The following is a 19,267-nucleotide window of genomic DNA, read 5'->3' on the forward strand; positions in this document are numbered from 1 at the left end:
ATAATAAAACCCGTCAATGGTAGCAAGGCTGCCTTTGCTGAACGCCGAGGAACCGCGGCGGTAGAGCTGCCTTAATCACCGGTTTGGCGGGAGTTCTTGGGGCTGGAGCTCAGAGGGAGGAGTCGCGTTGTGGCGCGAACCGTTCAAGATGGCTGCGGAGAAGCTGAGAAGTAAAGTGGGCGCTGCTTTCAAAATGCACGGCTTGGTCCTCCGCGCGTGAGTAGTAAAAAAAAAAAATCCCTAAAAATCTTTAATCTGAACACTCCGAATGGCTATTTCTGCGTAAGGAAACTATAAACAAAACACGATGGCTAAACCAAAATCAAACGGCCCGATTAATGTGTTGACTGAACCAGGCTCACCTGATAAACCATCTTTCGCTTTGCTGCTTCTTTGACCACTGTGGCTTGTTAATCTTGGTTTACAGTATAACGTGTGCTAATGCAAGCTATAACTTCTCAAACGTAATAATTAAACTTGTATGTTGCCTGACTCCCAACAATCAAATTAAAATTTTTAAAATAAAATAGAAACTGACAAGCGCAACAGACCAGGTGGATTGAAAACGTGTTTAGAAGGAACTATTTTTAGTTAAAGGAATACAGCAATCACATTATATATAAGTACATATTGTTTCCCAAACTGGATAACTTTCAGATGTATGTGCTTTACCAGAATTCCCTACCCACTTAAAGCCATGTTTTGAGAAACACTGACAGGTACAATAGGTTTATTTGCACTTAATAGACTTATTCTAAGTTAATTGATTTGATTGCCTCTTTCAAGACGTTGCTGAGCATAAGTTCCTTTTTTCATACCTTTTCATACCTTCATACTTTTTCATACCTCATGCTGCATGTTTAATAAAAAAATAAGCCACTTAATAGTGGATAGGAACTTCTTAAATACAATGTAGGATAGCATAGTGGATTTAGCCAAGCACATATATTAAGTTTGTTGTGTGATCTTTGACATTGGAGCCACTGACTTAATCATAATAGTTCAGTAAAAAATTGGTAAACATGTTTTGTAAGAATTTGGTAATAAAAATATCTAGAAGTACAAGATTTAATTTTCCAAATATATCTTACCTTGTTTGCCATAGTAAAGTTTGGTTATATGCACATAACATATTTACCCAGAGTCAATTTAACTGGTTCACAAAGACCAGCTGCCCAAACTAACATGACACATTGACTATAATGTATCCCATTTTACCTAATGCCTCGTGTCAACTTAAATTATGATGGCAACTAGTGTTTAGCATGGTATTCAAATAAGGTAGTCCTCCACTTACAACAGTTCATTTAGTTTCTTCAAAGTTACAACAGCACTGAAAAAAGTGACAAGTGACTTATTTTTTTGAAGACCATTGCAGTATCCCTGTGGTCACATGATCAAATGCAGATGCTTAGCAACTGATTCATATTTATGATGGTTGTATATCACAGGGTCACGTGTTTACCTTTTGCAACCTGACAAGCAAAGTCAATGGTGAAGCCAGATTCATTTAACAATCATGTCACTAACTTAACACCTGAAATAATTCACTTAACTGGAAGAAAAGTTATAAAATGGGGTAAAACTCAACTGTCTCACTAAGCAACTTAATTTTGGGGCTCAATTGTGGTTGTAAGTTGAGGACTATGTACAACATCTGTATGTTAAACCATGGGTCCCCAACCCCTGTCTATGGACCAGTACTGGGCACGACACCAGAAACCGAGATGTGCAAACAAGCGAAGCCCCATCTGCAGATTGCAAATAGCACACAAAACCAAGCCCCCTCCAGTCCTCAGAAAAACTTCTCATCACGGGATCGGTCACTGGTACCTAAAAGATTGGGGGCTGCTGGGTTAAACTACAATCTTTGTTAACATTGGCAGTAAAGTTCATAGTGACTGTTGGTTGGAGCTGTGATGGGAATTGTAACAAAAAAAGTGCAGAACACAAATGGAGAAAAAGAAAACACAAATATGCTGTTATTGATATTGAGTTTTGAATATAGTAACTACTTTTCAGTTCTTTCATTTTATAAAGCTTCAAGACAGACCTCAGTCAATAAATATGTGCAGAATAAATTTCTTTGTAAACCAGTTTGGTGTAGCAGTTAAGACACCGTGTTAGAAGAAAGAAGAGACTGTGAGTTCTAGTCTCACCTTAGCCACGAAAGCCAACTGGGTGACCTTGGGCCAGTTACTCTCTCAGCCTAGCTCACCTCAGAGGGTTGTTATTGGGAGAAAATAGGAGAAAGGTATGTTGGATATATTTGCCACCTGAGTTATCTGTAAAAATAATAAAGGTGGGGATACAAATAAACACAGGTCTAAAATCAGAAAGCATTGGACAGCTCTTATCTAAGCAATGATATTAACTGACAAATAATTGCTCCCACATTTATCTTTGAGACATTGAAACAACTTCTTTAGGTCATTAGCCATTCTCTAAACTTCAGCTACTATTAAAGCTTTGTGCAAACGGAAAGTCATGATTAGTATTCCATGTGAATTGATCTGACCACTGCAGCATCTTATCCACATTTACTGTAAATATTAAGCTGTGACTATCTAGGAAAGACACCAAGTTCATCTGAATGGCTAGAAAAATACTCCAGATGATTGATCCGGCAAATTTCATATTAATATTTTACTTTTTGATAAAGTGTATATCAGATGTTTTGGGGAATTTAATCTGAATATTTGTTACTAATAAGGGAGGCTACAAAGTATCTCACAGAAGCTCTTCAAGCAACTAATGAAGTGGAACTAGAAGACATGATAGAAAATATAATTGATGCTGTTGAAAAACAATCTTGTAAGTACATTTTCAGTTTTCTTAATGTTTGAAAAATAATAATTCTCTTAACTGTAGAACTGGTGTTCATCATAATGTGTGGTATGTATCACAACGAAAGCTGCTGGCCTGTCTGTGCTACATAGGAGCTCTTACTATCTTTATACTATATATTGCAGATGACTCCTAGTTTTTTCTCCCTTTGAACTTTTGCCTCTTTTGGTTTATTTAAGATGTTTTGGAAGATTTTATATGGTTTGTGTGCATCCCTGAGCACCAATAAACAATCAGAAAATATGATGAAAATTCCTTAATCTCACAATTCAATCACAATGTCAACTGAGAAACTGAACATTCTAGTCCAAGCCAAATCCAGAAATGTTAGGGATTTCCTGGAAGCTTGGCATGAAAAACAATTCAGTCATCAATAGGCACAGAGAAATAAGCTATACTTACACAACATTCAAAAGAGACAATAAAAACTCTAAGAAGGAAACAAAAAGACCAGGACACATCCTCTCCAGCAGTCAGATAAATCAAGGACAAGGCAACCAGGCAAACAATCCAGCAGAATACAATTTTATTTTATTTACTTATTAAATTTATATGCTGCCCATCGCTTAGAGGCTCATAATCATAAAAACACAAAACTTTAAAACAAGTATTAGAACTAACATTTTAAAATTGACAAGACAGGAAGGAAGGAAGCAAGATCACCTGGGAAGAAGATGGGGTTTTAGTACATTAGTCACTTCCAGAATGAGACGGTCCCATTGGAGCCCCAGACCAGTTGGCAGAGCCAGATCTTCAGGCCCTATCAGAAAGGTCATAGTGATACCAATTTGCTTTCTGTTTATATATACCATAGTAATTTGTCCTGTCACATTGGTGGAGGTGTGGTTTTCTCTTTGGATGTTCCTTGATTAGGGTATTCTATATGCATAATTTATAGCCGTGGGGGCGCAGTGATTAGAATGCAGTACTGCTGTTATTTGTATTGTTAATCTTTATAATCCCGCTCTGGTACTTTCTGACCAACACACAGTAAATAACAATCGTGAGATAAAGTCAAGGCTGCAGCCTGGTAATTCCCACTACTATTTAAACCCTTTTGTGCACCGCCCAAGTGCGCCCGATACAGCCTCACTGCGTCACAAGCCATGTTGGCTTACAGTCCTGCGCATGCGTCTGCGCTGCCTTGTGCTCCATGCTCCTCATCAAAAATGCCGCAGCCACACAGCGCACGGGCCAGGCCGACCATCAGCTGTTAGTCAGCACCGGCAGCCCATACATGGTCAGTATCCGAAGACGACAGGAGCGGCTAGTCCCAAAACCTCTGCACACATCCATCACGGAAGAGAGGGGAACAGGTGAGCAGGTAAAGTATCAGTCCCTTCCACGAATAGCCCCACCAACAGCATGGCAGTCCCGAGCCACTGTGAGCACCAGGGCTGACATAGGCTACTTCTGCTGACTGCTAGATGCCAGCAGTTTGGCAGTTTGAGTCTCACCAGCTCAAGGTTGACTTAGCATTCCATCCTACCAAAGTGGGTAAAATGAGGACCCAGATTGTTTGGGGCAATATGCCGTCACTGTAAACTGCTTAGAGAGGGCTGTAAAGCACTATGAAGTGGTATGTAAGTGCTATTGCTAACTTTATTTTGAGCATTGGAGGTCATGCCTTCTAAATGTAGGCAATTCCACCTATCATTTACTTTGAAGAGATTTAATACCATTTAAAATTATTTTTTCTGTCTCTAATTGCATAGACTACCAGTTCAATATTTTGGAATGTTTTTTTCAGTATCATGCAACATGATTGAAAGGTCCATGGTGGAAGCAGCAGTCTTGGAGTGCAGCAGATCAATAGATGAAACAATGTATGTTAGCCTCCTTTATTTTAAAACAAATACCACCAGGAGTTTTTTTTGCAGTTATATTGTTAATTGTCCTGTATCTGTCTTCCCCTATTGATATGTTGATTTAAAACTCATTAACATTCAGATTTTTCCTCTGGTGAATAGATCTCCTAGAGAGTTTTAACATTAAAATGTTTCTAATATTAATATGCCATGTCTAGAAGCATTATAGCTTAAACCAGGGAGTATAGATAATAGTATTTTTAAAGAAAATTGTTTTAGAAGAATCTGTATAACTTTGTGAATGCAAATGTGCTTTTTTGTATTACAAATGATTTCGTTGCTTAGGGCAGTGTTTTTCAACCACTGTGCCGCGGCACACTAGTGTGCCGTGACATAGTGTAAGGTGTGCCGTGGGAAAATTACTTTATATATAGTCAATATAGGCACAGAGTTAAATTTTTTTAACATTTTCTAATGGTGGTGTGCCTCGTGATTTTTTTCATGAAAAAAGTGTGCCTTTGCACAAAAAGGTTGAAAAACACTGGCTTAGGGACTTTACAAGAGATATGATGCTATGTTACATATTTTTTAAAATATTTTTAAGATGCTACAAAGAGTCAGGTCGTTTCCTGAACTGGCAAAAGGACCAAACAAATTATTCATTAATATACAAGAGAGCTATATAAACACTTTAAAATACTTGAAATAATATCTAGTTAAAACAGAATGCAAAACAATTTATTTATAAATGTAAAAACAGATTATGCTAGGATAACATTTTTCAAAGGATGCAATTTTTTTGCAGAGAACATACTTTCAACATTATTGGAGCTTTTGATATTCCACGATATATTTACAATTCTGAACGAAAAAAGTTTATCCCGTAAGTTTTTACTATATAATTGTTAAACAGTTTAAATTTCAGCTACTTTCAAATTTTAAAGTTATGTAAAATTTATTTCCTATTCCTTTATAAGAAACAGATTTATTTTAAACAGTGTTTTATTTCCTTTCAAAAATACATTTTTTAACCTAAGTCTAAATTTATTTCAGCCTTTCTATGACCAACCACTCTACACCTAATTTATTTGGCTCTGCCAGGGATAAAGCAGAATTGTTTCGTGAACGTTATATCATTTTGCAACAGGTAGGAAAAATGGAAAGAATTTTTAAGTTCATTTAGTGCTTAATCATAACACAAAAGATTTATTGAGAAAATATGTAGACACAAAACTGTTCAATTTGAGAGAATGAATCACCAAGAATCTACCGTGTTTCCCCGAAAATAAGACAGGGTCTTTTTTTTTAACCCACAAAATATGGCTTCGGCCTTATTATCAGGGGAGGGCTTATTGTTTTGGGGTTGCCGGGCGGCTGCTTCCTTACGAGCGGGCTCCCGAAGAGCTGGGCACAGCCTCGAGTGAAGCAACCATGAGGTGACCACACTCATGAGCAGCCGCCCGGCAAACCCCCTCTCCAGCTGGGCAGAGCACCATTCACTGACCTAGGGAGTAACCCTAAGGTGCCAAGCCACGTGGCTCTCTGCCCGCTCCCCAGCTCCCATGGCTTGGCACATTCAGGATACCCCCTAGGTTAGTGCATGGAGCTCTGCCCGGCTGGAGAGGGTGGTTGCGCGAGTGCCTGTTCCACCCCCAGCTTGCATGCCTCCCAGCCTCACCATGCCCTGGGCCAACTCTCCCTTCAGGGCTAGGGCACCGCCGCTGCTTTCGCCACTGCCGCGCTTCGAGCATAACTTCTTCAGCTTCCAAACTCCAGAACTCGGCTTCCAATTCTTCCAGCAACGGCCGCTCTAGGAGTACGCTCTATGGTTGTGGGCCAGCTGCCATAGGGGTGGGCAGAGCGCCACGTGGCTTGGCACCTTAGGGATACTCCCTAGGTCAGTGAATGGTGCTCTGCCCGGCTGGAGAGAGGGTTTGCTGGGCAGCTGCTTGTGAGCGTGGTCACCTCATGGCTGCTTCACTCCTGAGGCTGTGCCCGGCTCTTCGGGAGCCCACTCGCAAGGGAACAGCCACCCAGCAGCTCCCCCCTCTGGCCAGGCAGAATGCCACTCCCCAACCTAGTGGTATCCCGAAGGCAGCAAGCAATGTGAGCGCCTTACTCCCCCCCACGGTTCCCACAGCTTGGTGCCTTTGGGATACCGCTAGGTCGGTGAGCAATCCAGGGGGCTTATTTTCGGGGGGGAGCTTCTATTTTTGCCCACATGAAAAATATGTCAAGGCCTTAGTTTCAGGACAGGTTGTATTTTCGGGGAAACACAGTAGCTTACTTCAAGGAAGACTTTTATTCTGGTATTTATAAATTATTATTATGGTCCTAAATACCCTTGCTAAATGCTGCGTCTTAGATGCGGCTTATGAATATAGATCAATTTCTGGGTGGGAGTTTATTGGTTAGTCAGTTACCGAGCTCTAAAGAGTAGCTGTAATATTCCACAATCATTCGGGTTTCTTCTACTAGGATGGGATAGTCACAGTAGGGCTTATTCAAAAGTCTTTCTCTGCTGCCCTTTATGTTTGAAGTTTGATGAAGTCTAAAAGCCATGAAATCACTTTTTCTAAATATTACTGTTGAATAAGAATTTGAGAGTAGTCCTGCCTGAAAAAAATTGCAGAATCATAAATTAATGTTGCTTTTCTTTTAAATTGACTCGTATTTATTATTGTGCAGAGAACCCATAGGCATGAATTGTTCACACCATCTGCTGTTGGCACACAAACAGATGAAAGCAAAAGTAAATTTCAGGTAAAATCAAAATGCTAATGACACATACAACTAAATTGATCTCAATCCTTCAAGTAATCTTCCCTGCAAGATGTCTTGGACTGTATTTCCCATAAATTTAAGCCAATGTGGAAATGATTGGTGAGTGAATTCAACCCTTCGGGAGGGCATTTGATTGGAGGGTTAGGGTTGGAGAAAGCTGCTTTTGAACTTTGGGGGATGTTTTGTACCTGCCAAGATCTACTGAAGGCTTTGAAATAGATGGGCAATCTTTTGATGCTTGTGGGCCACACATCATTGGGGAGTAGCTGAGGACTGCATATGAGTTGGGACTACAAGTGGTTGGAGCTATTCTTGGAGTGATCTATTTTAATTGTATCTCACTAAAATGGCAGGTTTTGCTTTCAGTTTTTGGGGATCATGGGGGAGAGGGTTGGTTTCCAAGGGCCACAAAAAAGTGTCTTAAAGATCACAAGTGAGCTACCTCTAATGTAGTTCTTACTAATCTGGTGTCTCTTGATTCCAGCTCAAAACTGTAGAAACTCTTTTGGGCAGCTCTGCCAAAATGGGAGAAGTGATTGTTCTTGGCATGATCACCCAGCTTAAAGAGGTAAGTTCTGTGGTAGCAGTGATCTGCTGTGCTATATTCTGATGGTAACACAAATTATGTTCATTTAACTAGGAATGAGAAGAAAATTATTTCTAAATATTAACATTATTGTTGGTTTTCTTGTTTCCTATCTTTATGATTTTTACAAATAGTTCAAGGCAGCAAACATGTCAGGTCTGGTGCCTTAGCCACTAGTCCAAACTGACCAAATTAATTATTGTTAAGTAGATGTTTGGGAAAAGGTAGAAATATAATTTTACCTAGTGAGCAATTACTAAAACAGTTTTAATGGGTTTTCCCCCTCAATCCTTTCAAGGGCAAGTTTTTCTTGGAAGATCCTACTGGAGTTGTGCTATTAGACCTTAGCAAAGCAATATCCTTTATCTGTATATACAATATGGACAGGAGCTTTATTTTTTATTTAAATTAAATTAGCATGTTTTGCAATGTGGCAGCTTAACATTTTCATCTAATTAGATGTCAAATGATATGTTACGATTCATGGTGATAAGGGTTCTATTTTTAATATTACATTGGGATAAATAGCAACTTATTTTTATGAAACCTTAATTTTTGCCTATCAATTTTGTGCTGTTGCACAATTAATTTATTACAAATGGTTGTTTCAAACTTAGTTTATACTCTTGTCTAATAAATATCACCCTTAACTATTAATACCAGTTCCACAGTGGTTTATATACAGAGTCATGTTTTGTTTTAACAGAAGGTAAGAGTTCTGTAATTGATTATCTATCTATCTATCATCTATCTATCTATCTATCTATCTATCTATCTATGCAATACAATACAATACAATACAATACAATACAATACAATACAATACAATACAATACAATACAATACAATACAATACAATACAATAGCAGAGTTGGAAGTGACCTTGGAGGTCTTCTAGTCCAACCCCCTGCCTAGGCAGGAAACTATACCATTTCAGACAAATGGCTATCCAACATCTTCTTAAAGACTTCCAGTGTTTAAGATTGATCGATCTGTCTGTCTGTCTGTCTGTCTGTCTGTAAACATGTTCTAGTTTAACAATAAAAATGAAATAAAACAGATTGTTTATAATCAGTTTTGCTAATTTAATTACATTACTTCAGTAAGGTCTGATTTGTGATCCAGCATGTTTCTGGGAATCTGATCTATAATTCAGTTCAACTCATGTACAATTATCCTTATTCCTGTCACATGTAAATTACATACAGTACAAGATACCCATAATGATAGGTTTCAAATGTTGCATTAAATCATAATGTGAAATATATGGTTTGGCATAGTATTCTAGCAATTTATTTTATAAATCATTGTTTATGATTCAGTGCAATGAATCATGGCTTACTTAGTTACGATAATTAAACAAGCTCTAGCTTAACATGTATGAACTTAACCAGTCAGTATATTGCAAGTGGTACTGTAGAGTATAAATCTGACATTGAGAAAGTTCTGTGCTAATTCGGTATTTGAAGTTCTTGTTCATGCTTTAAATTTGCTGGGTTCTTACTGGAAAAGAGAAGGAATAGAAAAGGCTGAAAATAGTTGTTTTTCTGCTCAGTGGAATTTTATGTAACTACCGTAGTTCAAGAACACACTTTCTGTACTATATTACATTTCCTTTGTGAAGAAAATGGCAAACCCAATATGATAGTAACATTAAAATGTTACAAGAATATAAAAGTTTTGTGAGCCATTTTTTTCATTTCTCTTTTCCTTTTTTCCCCCTTTTACGCCCCTGTAGTCCTTTAATTCAGGATAGAGTTGGAGCGACTGAATTGCTCCACCTTCCGAATGGAAGGCGAGCATCTTCACCACTAGGCCACCATGCTGCACTTTCATTTTTAATAATTACATATTCTGGCTGTATAATTTTTGGAAAAAAATGTCGTGATATTTAATGTTAATGTTAATTTTGTTTTTTAAAAAGTCCAGTGACAGATGCCTCACTGAAATCAGACTGCTTATAGTGGTTTTACTTTGTTTTTTTGATATTGGTCATTTTCACCACTGACCAGTTAACTCATGCTTAGTTATGCTTAGGATACTGCTCACAAACTGTTTTCTGTGGTTTGCAAAATTCAGGGTCCCTGAAACCTTTTTCTGGGTTATTGAAATTGAAATGAGTAAGTATTTTAAAATGTATCCATTTTAATTTTTAATACAGATACAGTCCACCTAAACCAATGCTCTGGGGTTCTCAAATTGTTTCTAAGAATGTAAAGGGGTTCTGAGATCAAAATGTTTGAGAACCACTGTTTGAGACTGAGTTACTGCCAGTCATGACTCTACACTGTGGATTCTAGTAAGCTGGAAACAATATCATGCATTTGGTTAAAATCATTTTGCAAATTACAGGGAACCGTTTATAGGTAATATTGCTTTGTCAGTTCACAAGGTTTTAGAAGAATATTCACTACTTAATCATTTAATGGATAAGTATGGTATGTGAATGTTCCTGTTATTATATTATTATTATATATAATAATATATTATGATATATTATAATTATTATATTTCTACCATGAAATCTTAGAAGCAAAAACAGTGTATTTTTGATGAGTTTTCAACTGAAGGAACACTTGACTAACTGGTTTTGAGCAACTGCTTTCAAAATATTCTGATTTCATTTGAGTTTCAAAAAAAAGTGTGATCTTTAGATTGACACTGTGGTTATAGGTATCATTTCTCCTTTTGAAATGATGACAAACATACCAGGGGTTTTGCTTACTTTATTCCACAGGTTGGTACGAAGATGAAGTATTTCATGTCACTGCTTTTGGATTTCCACCTACAGAACCTTCTGCTACTACTAGGTATTTTTCTTATTTCCAATAACCTCAGGGAGGATGATCTGTGCTTATGGAAGAAAAAAGTCAGCAGCTATGGACATGAAAATGGAATAATTGTAGGGTAAAAAAAATTCCAAGGTTTACAAAAATACTTACAAAAGAAATTTTGAGGAAGTGATCTTAAAAAAAGAAAATCCCATAATTATTCAGGAGGACAGAATACTGATTGAGAATTTTTTTAAAAAAACATATGAGTTAAAGTGGGAATGGATTATAATATGCTATATAGAAAAAGAGAGAAATAGAAACAGATAAGTTATACAGTAGAAAGAAGATTATTGGATTTGCATGCTATGTTTATATTGAGTAGAAATTTCTTGATCAGAACTGAAGAAATTCCTTGGATGAGAAGTGAAATGTCTTCAAGGAAAAACAAAATTCCATTTGCTTTTTCAAAAAACCACCCTTGGGATAATTTTTGAAAATTTCCAGATTCAAAACAGAGTTGCCCCTTTGGGAAATTTGAGAATCATTAAAATTGGATATGAATAATTGTACCCTATTATTCCGCTAAAAATAAGTTTGATGCAAAAAGTTCCTGCTTTTTAATTTTGGAGTTAAACATTTTAAAATAACTATTAGAGCAGTTATAATGCAAATAGTATATATTGCCCTTTTTTTTAGGCTGGAAATTTTATTTTTATTTTATTTGTTAAATTTATTTGCTGCCCATCTCCCCACAAGGCGTCTCTTGTGTTAGCAGTTGGCTTATGACAGATTGTAATGTGGTTCATATTGAATGCCACAAGTTTGAAATGGCAACTTTATTACTTCAGATTTGACAAAGTTTAAAACAATTGTTAAGCAGTAGGATCACCTCTTATGACTTGACATGAAATGTCATTGGGGAAGCCAGATTCACTTAACCACCATGTTACTAACTTAACAACTATGGTGACTCACTTAATAATTATGGCAAGAAAGGTTATAAAATGGGGCAGAACTCTTGCTTAGCAAAAGGAATGTTGGGCTCAATTGTGACCATAATTTGATGATTACCTCTACTTGCTTCATGATTTTAGAGACGTATGAGCTTCTGTACAGCCTGCAAATGTTTGTTTATGCTGCAGGGCATATTATGGCACCATTAATTTTTTTGGAGGACCTTCTTCAACCTCTGTAAAATCTTCTGCAAAGCTGAAACAAATGGAGGAAGAAAATGAGGATGCCATGTTTGTGTTCCTTTCAGATGTTTGGCTGGACCAAGCAGAAGTTTTAGAAAAGCTCCACATTATGTTTTCAGGTAATCCTGTTGCTCCACATTTATGTGCTGGATTTCTGCAAGGAAAGGCCAAAGTATTCCAAGCTGTTCAGTTATGCAATGAAGCAAATTAAGAAAAAAATGTTACTCACATTTATAACATAGAACCGTGATGATGAATCTATCACACGCGTGTCACAGGTGGCACGTAGAGCCCTTTCTATGGGCACACCAGCTGTTGCCCCAGATCAGCTACACCTGCATGTGTGTGGGCCTCTCGCCGGCCAGCTAGTCTTCAGGTCTTTGCCTGGCATGCGCGGGGGGCAGGGCACATGCACGGTGGGTGCTCACATTGCATTTTGGGGTTTCACGCACACTCATGCTTTGGGCAATCAGCACCAAAAAGGTTAACCATCACAGATATAGAATTTGATCTTTCGCTGATATCTGTTGATTAGTAGAATCGAGCAAGGATTTTTATCTTGTAGAGCAGATTGTCACATAATACATTTATAGAACTTGCTTCACGATATGATTAGCATGCCACACGTTTTGATTGTATCTGATAATCTCAGAATATTCAATTACCATGGCTGCCCAGTTTTATTTTGTTTTTATAAACTTTTTCAACCTTGTGCTGCAACTCTAAAGCTGTGGAAAATGCTTTGCTCTTATCTCTAGCTTCAGGTTTGGAAGTGGGTGAGGATGGCTGCTTTTTTGACATTTGACGTTTCCAAGAAAGGAGACATTCCTTCCGTAATTGGGTAACACTTAGGAATGCACACAAATTATGTGTTTACCAGCTCCACAATTAAAAGAATACATGTGAATCACTGTTCATTTTCCATTTGTGAACTGACAGCCCTTTTTACATAATTCTCAAAGAAAATTAGTTCACAAAGCAAGGAGCCACATTAACAGCTATTAAATATGATGGTTACGTAGAACCCTAATGTACAGAGGTAGTAAACTATTAAAAAACAAGTGCCTGGAGCAAAAACAGTAAAGAATTATTGTCAATATGTTTTAATATTTTCTAAAAATGGTGGTTAAGGTAGGGGCTTGTGATTCAGCAGAACTCTTACCGTGTTTCTCCCAAAATAAGACAGGGTCTTATTTTCTTTTGACCCCAAAATAAGCGCTTGGCCTTATTTTCGGGGAGGTCTTATTATTTTTGAGGTGCAGGAGATGGCAAGTGTGGTCACCTCATGGGTGCTCCTGTGTTGCAATATTTTCCAGTAGGGCTTATTTTGGGGGGAGGGCTTATTTTAGTGCATGTGCTCAAAAGCTCGATTGGGCTTTTTATATGGGGAGGTCTTATATTTTAGGGAAACAGAGTAATAGCTAACCTGTCAGCCTAAAACTTTTAATAAACGTTTTACACAAGTAAAGAAAAACATATTTCAGTGTCAAGAATTGTGTATTTTGTTGCCCTTCCTTAGGAAGTCTTAATTTGTCCAGGTTAATACAACAGTTTCCTGGTTTTCTCAGTTCAAAGCTGATATAACAAACTGAGATGCAAGGGTGAATGAGATGAAATGACAGGGATAAATATATTTACCATCAGAATAATGGTAAATATTGTTTCGATATGTGAGATTGATACAAGTTTTGATTTGTCTTTAGTGATGCATTATATTCTCAATGGAGAAGAGCTTTCCTACAAACCAAATAGAAATAATAGTCCTTGTTTCTCCATCTAGGTTATTCGGCCATGCCTCCAACTTGTTTTTTTTTCTGTGGGAATTTTTCTTCTACTCCATATGGAAAAAATCAAATTCAGTCATTAAAAGGTACTTGGAATCCATCACCTTCCTGTTTTTTTTTAAATAAATAAAATATATTCTATATAAATAAAATGTATATATTTCAAGAAAATAATGTGTATTCTCTATAAAAATATTGTTTGTATTTGCGTTCTGAACTCCATAGGGCTTTTTATTTTTCTGGTCTTGTTTTCTAATTCTGAAATGAAGATTGACAAGAGGGAGAGAAAATAACTATAGTACTTTTTTGTCATCTTTAGATTCTTTGAAAGCCCTAGCAGATATAATATGTGAATACCCCAGTATCCATGAAAGGTATGTTCCATTTTATTTGCTTGCTGAAATATCTTTATAGAACACCTGTTTCCCACATTAATCACATAGAAATCACCCCCATGTCAAAATTTATTTCAGCTGTAAAAAAAAGACACTTAAAATAGCTGAAAATAAAATAGCTAAAAATTCTATTCAAACAAGTCTAATGAATATTGTGTTAGCTGGGAACTGAAGCTACAAAATCCAGAGGTATTGTGTCTTTTTATGTGTCAGACTTGGCCAAGAGAGCACATTGTGGGTAGCAAATGATAAAAATATGTGTGACATCATACAAGGGGTCCTAACCTACCTACCTGGAATGGATTCTTGACATCTAGATGCATGTCAACATTTTAGTGTCATGATTTGTTGTAAATGCTGGAAGTGGCATTCAGTTTAAGTCCTTACTTTATTTTGGAAGGGCTGGTTCTACAGATGAGAACTCCTGGGAAATTGCCTAGTTCAAATCATATATTACTTGGCCCAGCTTCTTAAACCCTAATTATCTTTAATAACATTACACTAAATTTTAATAAACATTCCATTTTATATCCACCAGTAATACTAAATCAGATGTATTCATTATTTGTAGAAGTCGATTTGTATTTGTTCCTGGTTCTGAAGACCCTGGTCCAGGCTCCATTTTACCAAGGTACATTTTGACCTAATATCTGTAATAAGATTATGTCATTGAGAATCTGTAGTGTTTTTCATTTGTATGTATGTATGTATGTATGCATGTATACACATACATGTATCCTTTTTTTAGGCCACCACTTACTGAAAACATTACTGAAGAATTCAGACAACAGGTGCCATTTTCAGTTTTCACAACAAATCCTTGCAGGTATGTGTTCCTCATATGACCATTTAATAATAGTGGATTTCTGCACCAGGCACAGGATTAGAATAATGGTCACCAATGTGTTCCTATTTTATTTATTTTGGTGATGTTATAAAAACATTGGCATTCCATGATAGCTGAAATTTTATAGCAAACTTTGCTATGGAGTAAAATTATGTTCTGACCCTTCAGAGGACCACTGGAAGCAATCTGGTGATCCATCACCAGAAAGGTCAGGTTACAATTATTTTATCCCATTTAAAGGGTAAGAGGCCTTTGAAAGCCAAATGTTTTTGATCCTCAGCCTTATGTTATCCCTAACCTATTAAGAGCCCCAAACACCTCTTAGTGGGAATTTGAGCTATGTTTGTTGCCAGAGATGGATTTCCAGAAATCCCCCTTCCACTTCCATATCCTCCCTCCCAAACCACAAAAAATGAGCTGAAACTGCTATTTGAGGGTGCATTAGGTAATTTAGGAGTTCAACAATGTTGAAATATTTGTCAGGTTGCAGGTACATAAAGATCACTTATCTCTATTTCTCAGCAACAAATCTATACAAAAATTTGAGACAGAGCTGCTGGCATATTTGTCTTAATGGTAAATTTTCTTTGGTTTTTGGTGAATCCTCAGAAAAGAAACGTTGCATTTGTTACTTTCAGAGTCCAGTACTGTACCCAGGAAATAATAATCTTTCGGGAAGACTTGGTAAACAAGATGTGCCGTAACTGTGTCCGTTTCCCTAACAGTAGTTTGGATATTCCTAATCATGTAAGATCAAAAAAGAATTCACTAACTATTTTGAATTAAAGTTTGGGTTGAGGGATTTTAATTGATTAAGAAATTGAAGGAAGTATAGGAGTAAGGTATTCCCCTTGTTTGAAGTTCTTACTGATTTGGTTACTGTTTAGGCATATGACATCAAACAATTAACAAAGATTTTGTGCAGGAAACAATGCAGAGACAATGAGAGACAGAATGAAACATGTAATTTAGTCTAGTGGAATAACTATATTAAAATATAATATGGATTAAGGTAACTACAATGGAGAATAATTTTCCTAGCAAAGAATGGTTCATTGAAATCTTCTGCAGCTATTTACCAGCTCTGTATGGTGATCACACTACTTTAGATGGTGTATTTTTAAGGGAATCTCACAGTATTGCTCAGAATAGTGTTCTCAAGTTCCTTCAAAACTGAGGGAATTAAAACAAATCCTAAATCTAGTTTCACAATCTGGTAAACCAATCAAGTCTGTTAACAAACATATTTTACTGACCAACAAACAGGACAAAATCAATTTTGAAATTTGTAGTTATTTATTTGCCATAATTCATGTAGAGCTAAGGGGTTCTATGTTTGGAAAGAATTGCAACATCAGTTTACCTTCATATGTAATTTAATAGCACTGTTTTTCATCTTTCAGTTTGTAAAAACTATTTTATCACAAGGACATCTGACTCCATTGCCTCTTAATGTCAGTCCTGTCTATTGGGCATATGACTACACCTTAAGAACCTATCCTTTGCCAGATCTAATTGTTTTTGCTGACAAATATGACCCATTCACTGTAACCAACACCGATTGCCTTTGTATAAATCCGGTAAGATCTTGCTTATATTTTTCCATTCTCAAATAATGATGAAAACATGTTTCTAACAAGCAAAATATATTAGAAATAACAAAGCTGCTCATATCCCAGACTAACAAATTCTCCACATAATATTTGTTGCGGACTTTTGTTGTTGTTGCTCATAATAGATATTATCTTCAGCATTAAGAAGCATAGTAGCATCTTCTGTTATTAAAAATAATCTTTCTGTCAGAGCATACATCTTACTTTCAAATGTTTTAAGATAGGCTAAAAATATTTCTTGAAGACAAAATAAAAGAAAAATATATATTTGTAATGACTACTTCTGCCATATTTTCACTAATAAAGACTTAAGGTATGATGTATTTGAAATTATATTTAGAGATGTTAAGTATGCATTTTAAAATTATGCCTAAAGAAGAGACATATATTCAAGAAGATGACATGGATTAATTTTTTTCCTATGCTGTTTTAAATATCAGGGATCTTTTCCAAGAAGTGGCTTTTCATTCAAAGTATTCTACCCCTCTAGCAAAACTGTTGAAGACAGGTAAGGTCGCTTATTAAAGAAAAATTACTGAGTATACAAGAACATCTACTATATTGTTCTTCATGCTGTCTGATAAAAACAGATATAACTTGATAGTTGTAGACTTATTGAATAAATATAGCTTGACAAAATAAATTATCACCATTTTTATTTTGTATTTCCAGCTATATCACTATTAATTATATAAAATAAATATGTGCTTTTTGTATAGATATAATATGGAATTAATAAGAATGTAGAATAGATAATTAGAACAGTAACATGAAGGAGTTGTTATTGTGTTGAAGAGCACAGCTCTGATAAGGGTAAGGTAATGAGACATCTTTTGCTGGCTCTCCTTTCAGACTGCATGGTGTCTGTGTTCAGTAATAAAGGTAGCCTGTTTTCAGTTTATATTTGAAAATGCTATAAATAAATGCAGATTTGATAATATGGAAGCAGTTGTTGTTATATCCACAGAATGTCAGCTGATAAACAAGATTAATAATGTCCTTTTGCTAGATACCTGAGAGAAAGTTTATTTTGGCATGATTAATGATTTCTAACTATACCCAGATTAGGCATACTATGGGACTGCTTTAGAAAGATACAGAATTTTCTTTACAGATTGTGTTGAAAGCAACCAATCAAAACATGGAGCACTAATTCTGTAGCAGTTATGAAATGCTGGGCTTGAGTTTTACAATCTTAATAGTTTGGAGCCATTTTAGAGTATTATTACACAAACCCAATTGGATATTATCATTTTCCTCACAGATTTCTTATGTAATGAATCTCATACCTTAAAAAAAACAAGTGGCCTTAGTGTATAAATGTTGAAGGATATTTTTTAAAATGTCCAGGTTGCCTTTCCTTCTATCTGACTTGAGCAATTGAATTTAATATAGATTTGTTTCTGTAGAGATTTTTAAATATTGTTATCTGAGTTGTGAAAGTTATGTTCCAAGACAGAGTATATGTATGAATAATTGAGTCAGATATATAAATTAATAATGTTAATGATATCAAGTGTTAATCTTTGATGTAGTAGTGCAGAGGATAAAGAAGTAAACATTCTCTAAATACTGGTACTTCAAGAAAAGAAGTACTATGTTGGTTTGAAGACTGCCAATGTAGATACAAGTAATGTTAACATTGTTTTTTGTTTTAAATTTTCAGCAAACTCCATGGTCTCTAAATCTCAATCAGAAGAATAAGCCAAAGTTTCTGGCCTTAAAATGACTGAAGAACTACAACTGTTCCTTAAAATTTGGGATCATGATTGTAACCTCATGTTAATAGCTAATATATCTTATGTATTATATATCTTGTAAATACATTTTTATATAAGGATGTTCATGTGTTATATTTTATACTTCAAATAATTTTTTACTCTTACAAAAAGAAATCTTTTATATTGCTCCTCACTTCCACAATATTCAAACAAAGATCTATTTAACTTTCTTCTGATTAGTAATAACTAAATAATCTGAATATTCTTTAGAACAAATATATAAGTTTAAACAAGACTATATATAGTATGGGAGGAAATACTGGCCCTTAAAAATGACCATATTAAAACATACTCAATCTCTGTTAAGTAACCAAGATGGAATATCTAAAATTTGGGGGGGGGGAATCAACTATCACTAGTTTTATAACTTTTTAAGATGCCTGCATGCAAACTGTTCACTATAGTATTTTAACAATTTTAGTGGCTCAATTTTTTTCTCCTTTGTGAACTACAGAACTAGTGTAATTCCTTAACTTAATAGTTGCTTTAATAAGCAGCTATCCCAAACTCCAATGCCTCCAATTTAGTTAGAACTAAAACTCCCAGAATTTAAAGGCAACATGACCCAAAGTACAGTAAAAAAGCTAAAATCTGCAACTGTCCTGAATTTAGAAGAGCAATAAAGATTCTTGATTCTTGAAACGTACTTTTTTTCTTTTAAATGAAAGAGGATATTGCCCACAAGTTACTTGATTTGTGTTGCTAAGCATTAACAATGTCTTAAAAGAGAAAACGTTAGAAACGTACTTTTTTTCTTTTAAATGAAAGAGGATATTGCCCACAAGTTACTTGTACACACCAACAGCAAATTTCAGGAATTGTGATATAAGCTTTAGAAAGGCTCACACAAAA

General features: G+C 35.8%; 2 protein-coding genes across 4 annotated transcripts in view; one reads left to right on the forward strand and one right to left on the reverse strand.

Moving 5' to 3' along the window:
• The window catches only part of KLHDC1 (kelch domain containing 1), a 36,751-nt gene that overhangs the window by 15,352 nt on the left and 2,132 nt on the right, over nt 1-19,267 (reverse strand). The window contains exons 2-3 of one of the 3 annotated variants that reach the window (XM_087728969.1): nt 11,871-12,008; nt 10,751-10,873 (exon numbers count right to left, since the gene is read on the reverse strand). The gene's annotated coding sequence lies outside the window, so the exon portion shown is untranslated. Of the gene's footprint in view, nt 1-79; nt 131-10,750; nt 10,874-11,870; nt 12,024-19,267 lie in introns of those variants that run through there. The other 2 variants (XM_087728974.1, XM_087728981.1) reach the window with 2 other exon arrangements.
• On the forward strand, nt 97-18,749 carry POLE2 (DNA polymerase epsilon 2, accessory subunit). The gene is made up of 19 exons (XM_014062683.2): nt 97-216; nt 2,714-2,814; nt 4,598-4,673; nt 5,461-5,538; nt 5,709-5,802; nt 7,344-7,418; nt 7,924-8,007; nt 8,324-8,380; nt 8,686-8,734; nt 10,763-10,835; nt 11,942-12,114; nt 13,776-13,865; nt 14,099-14,153; nt 14,746-14,805; nt 14,923-15,000; nt 15,660-15,768; nt 16,425-16,601; nt 17,075-17,142; nt 18,301-18,749. The coding sequence occupies exons 1-19, from the start codon at nt 149-151 to the stop codon at nt 18,317-18,319; spliced, it is 1,584 nt and encodes a 527-aa protein (XP_013918158.2). The 5' UTR covers nt 97-148; the 3' UTR covers nt 18,320-18,749.

The sequence above is a fragment of the Thamnophis sirtalis genome, unplaced genomic scaffold (genome assembly GCF_051295495.1).
Source record: "Thamnophis sirtalis isolate CommonGarterSnake01/CBP01778 unplaced genomic scaffold, rThaSir2_p1.2 scaffold_1, whole genome shotgun sequence".
Taxonomy (NCBI): Eukaryota; Metazoa; Chordata; class Lepidosauria; order Squamata; family Natricidae; genus Thamnophis; species Thamnophis sirtalis.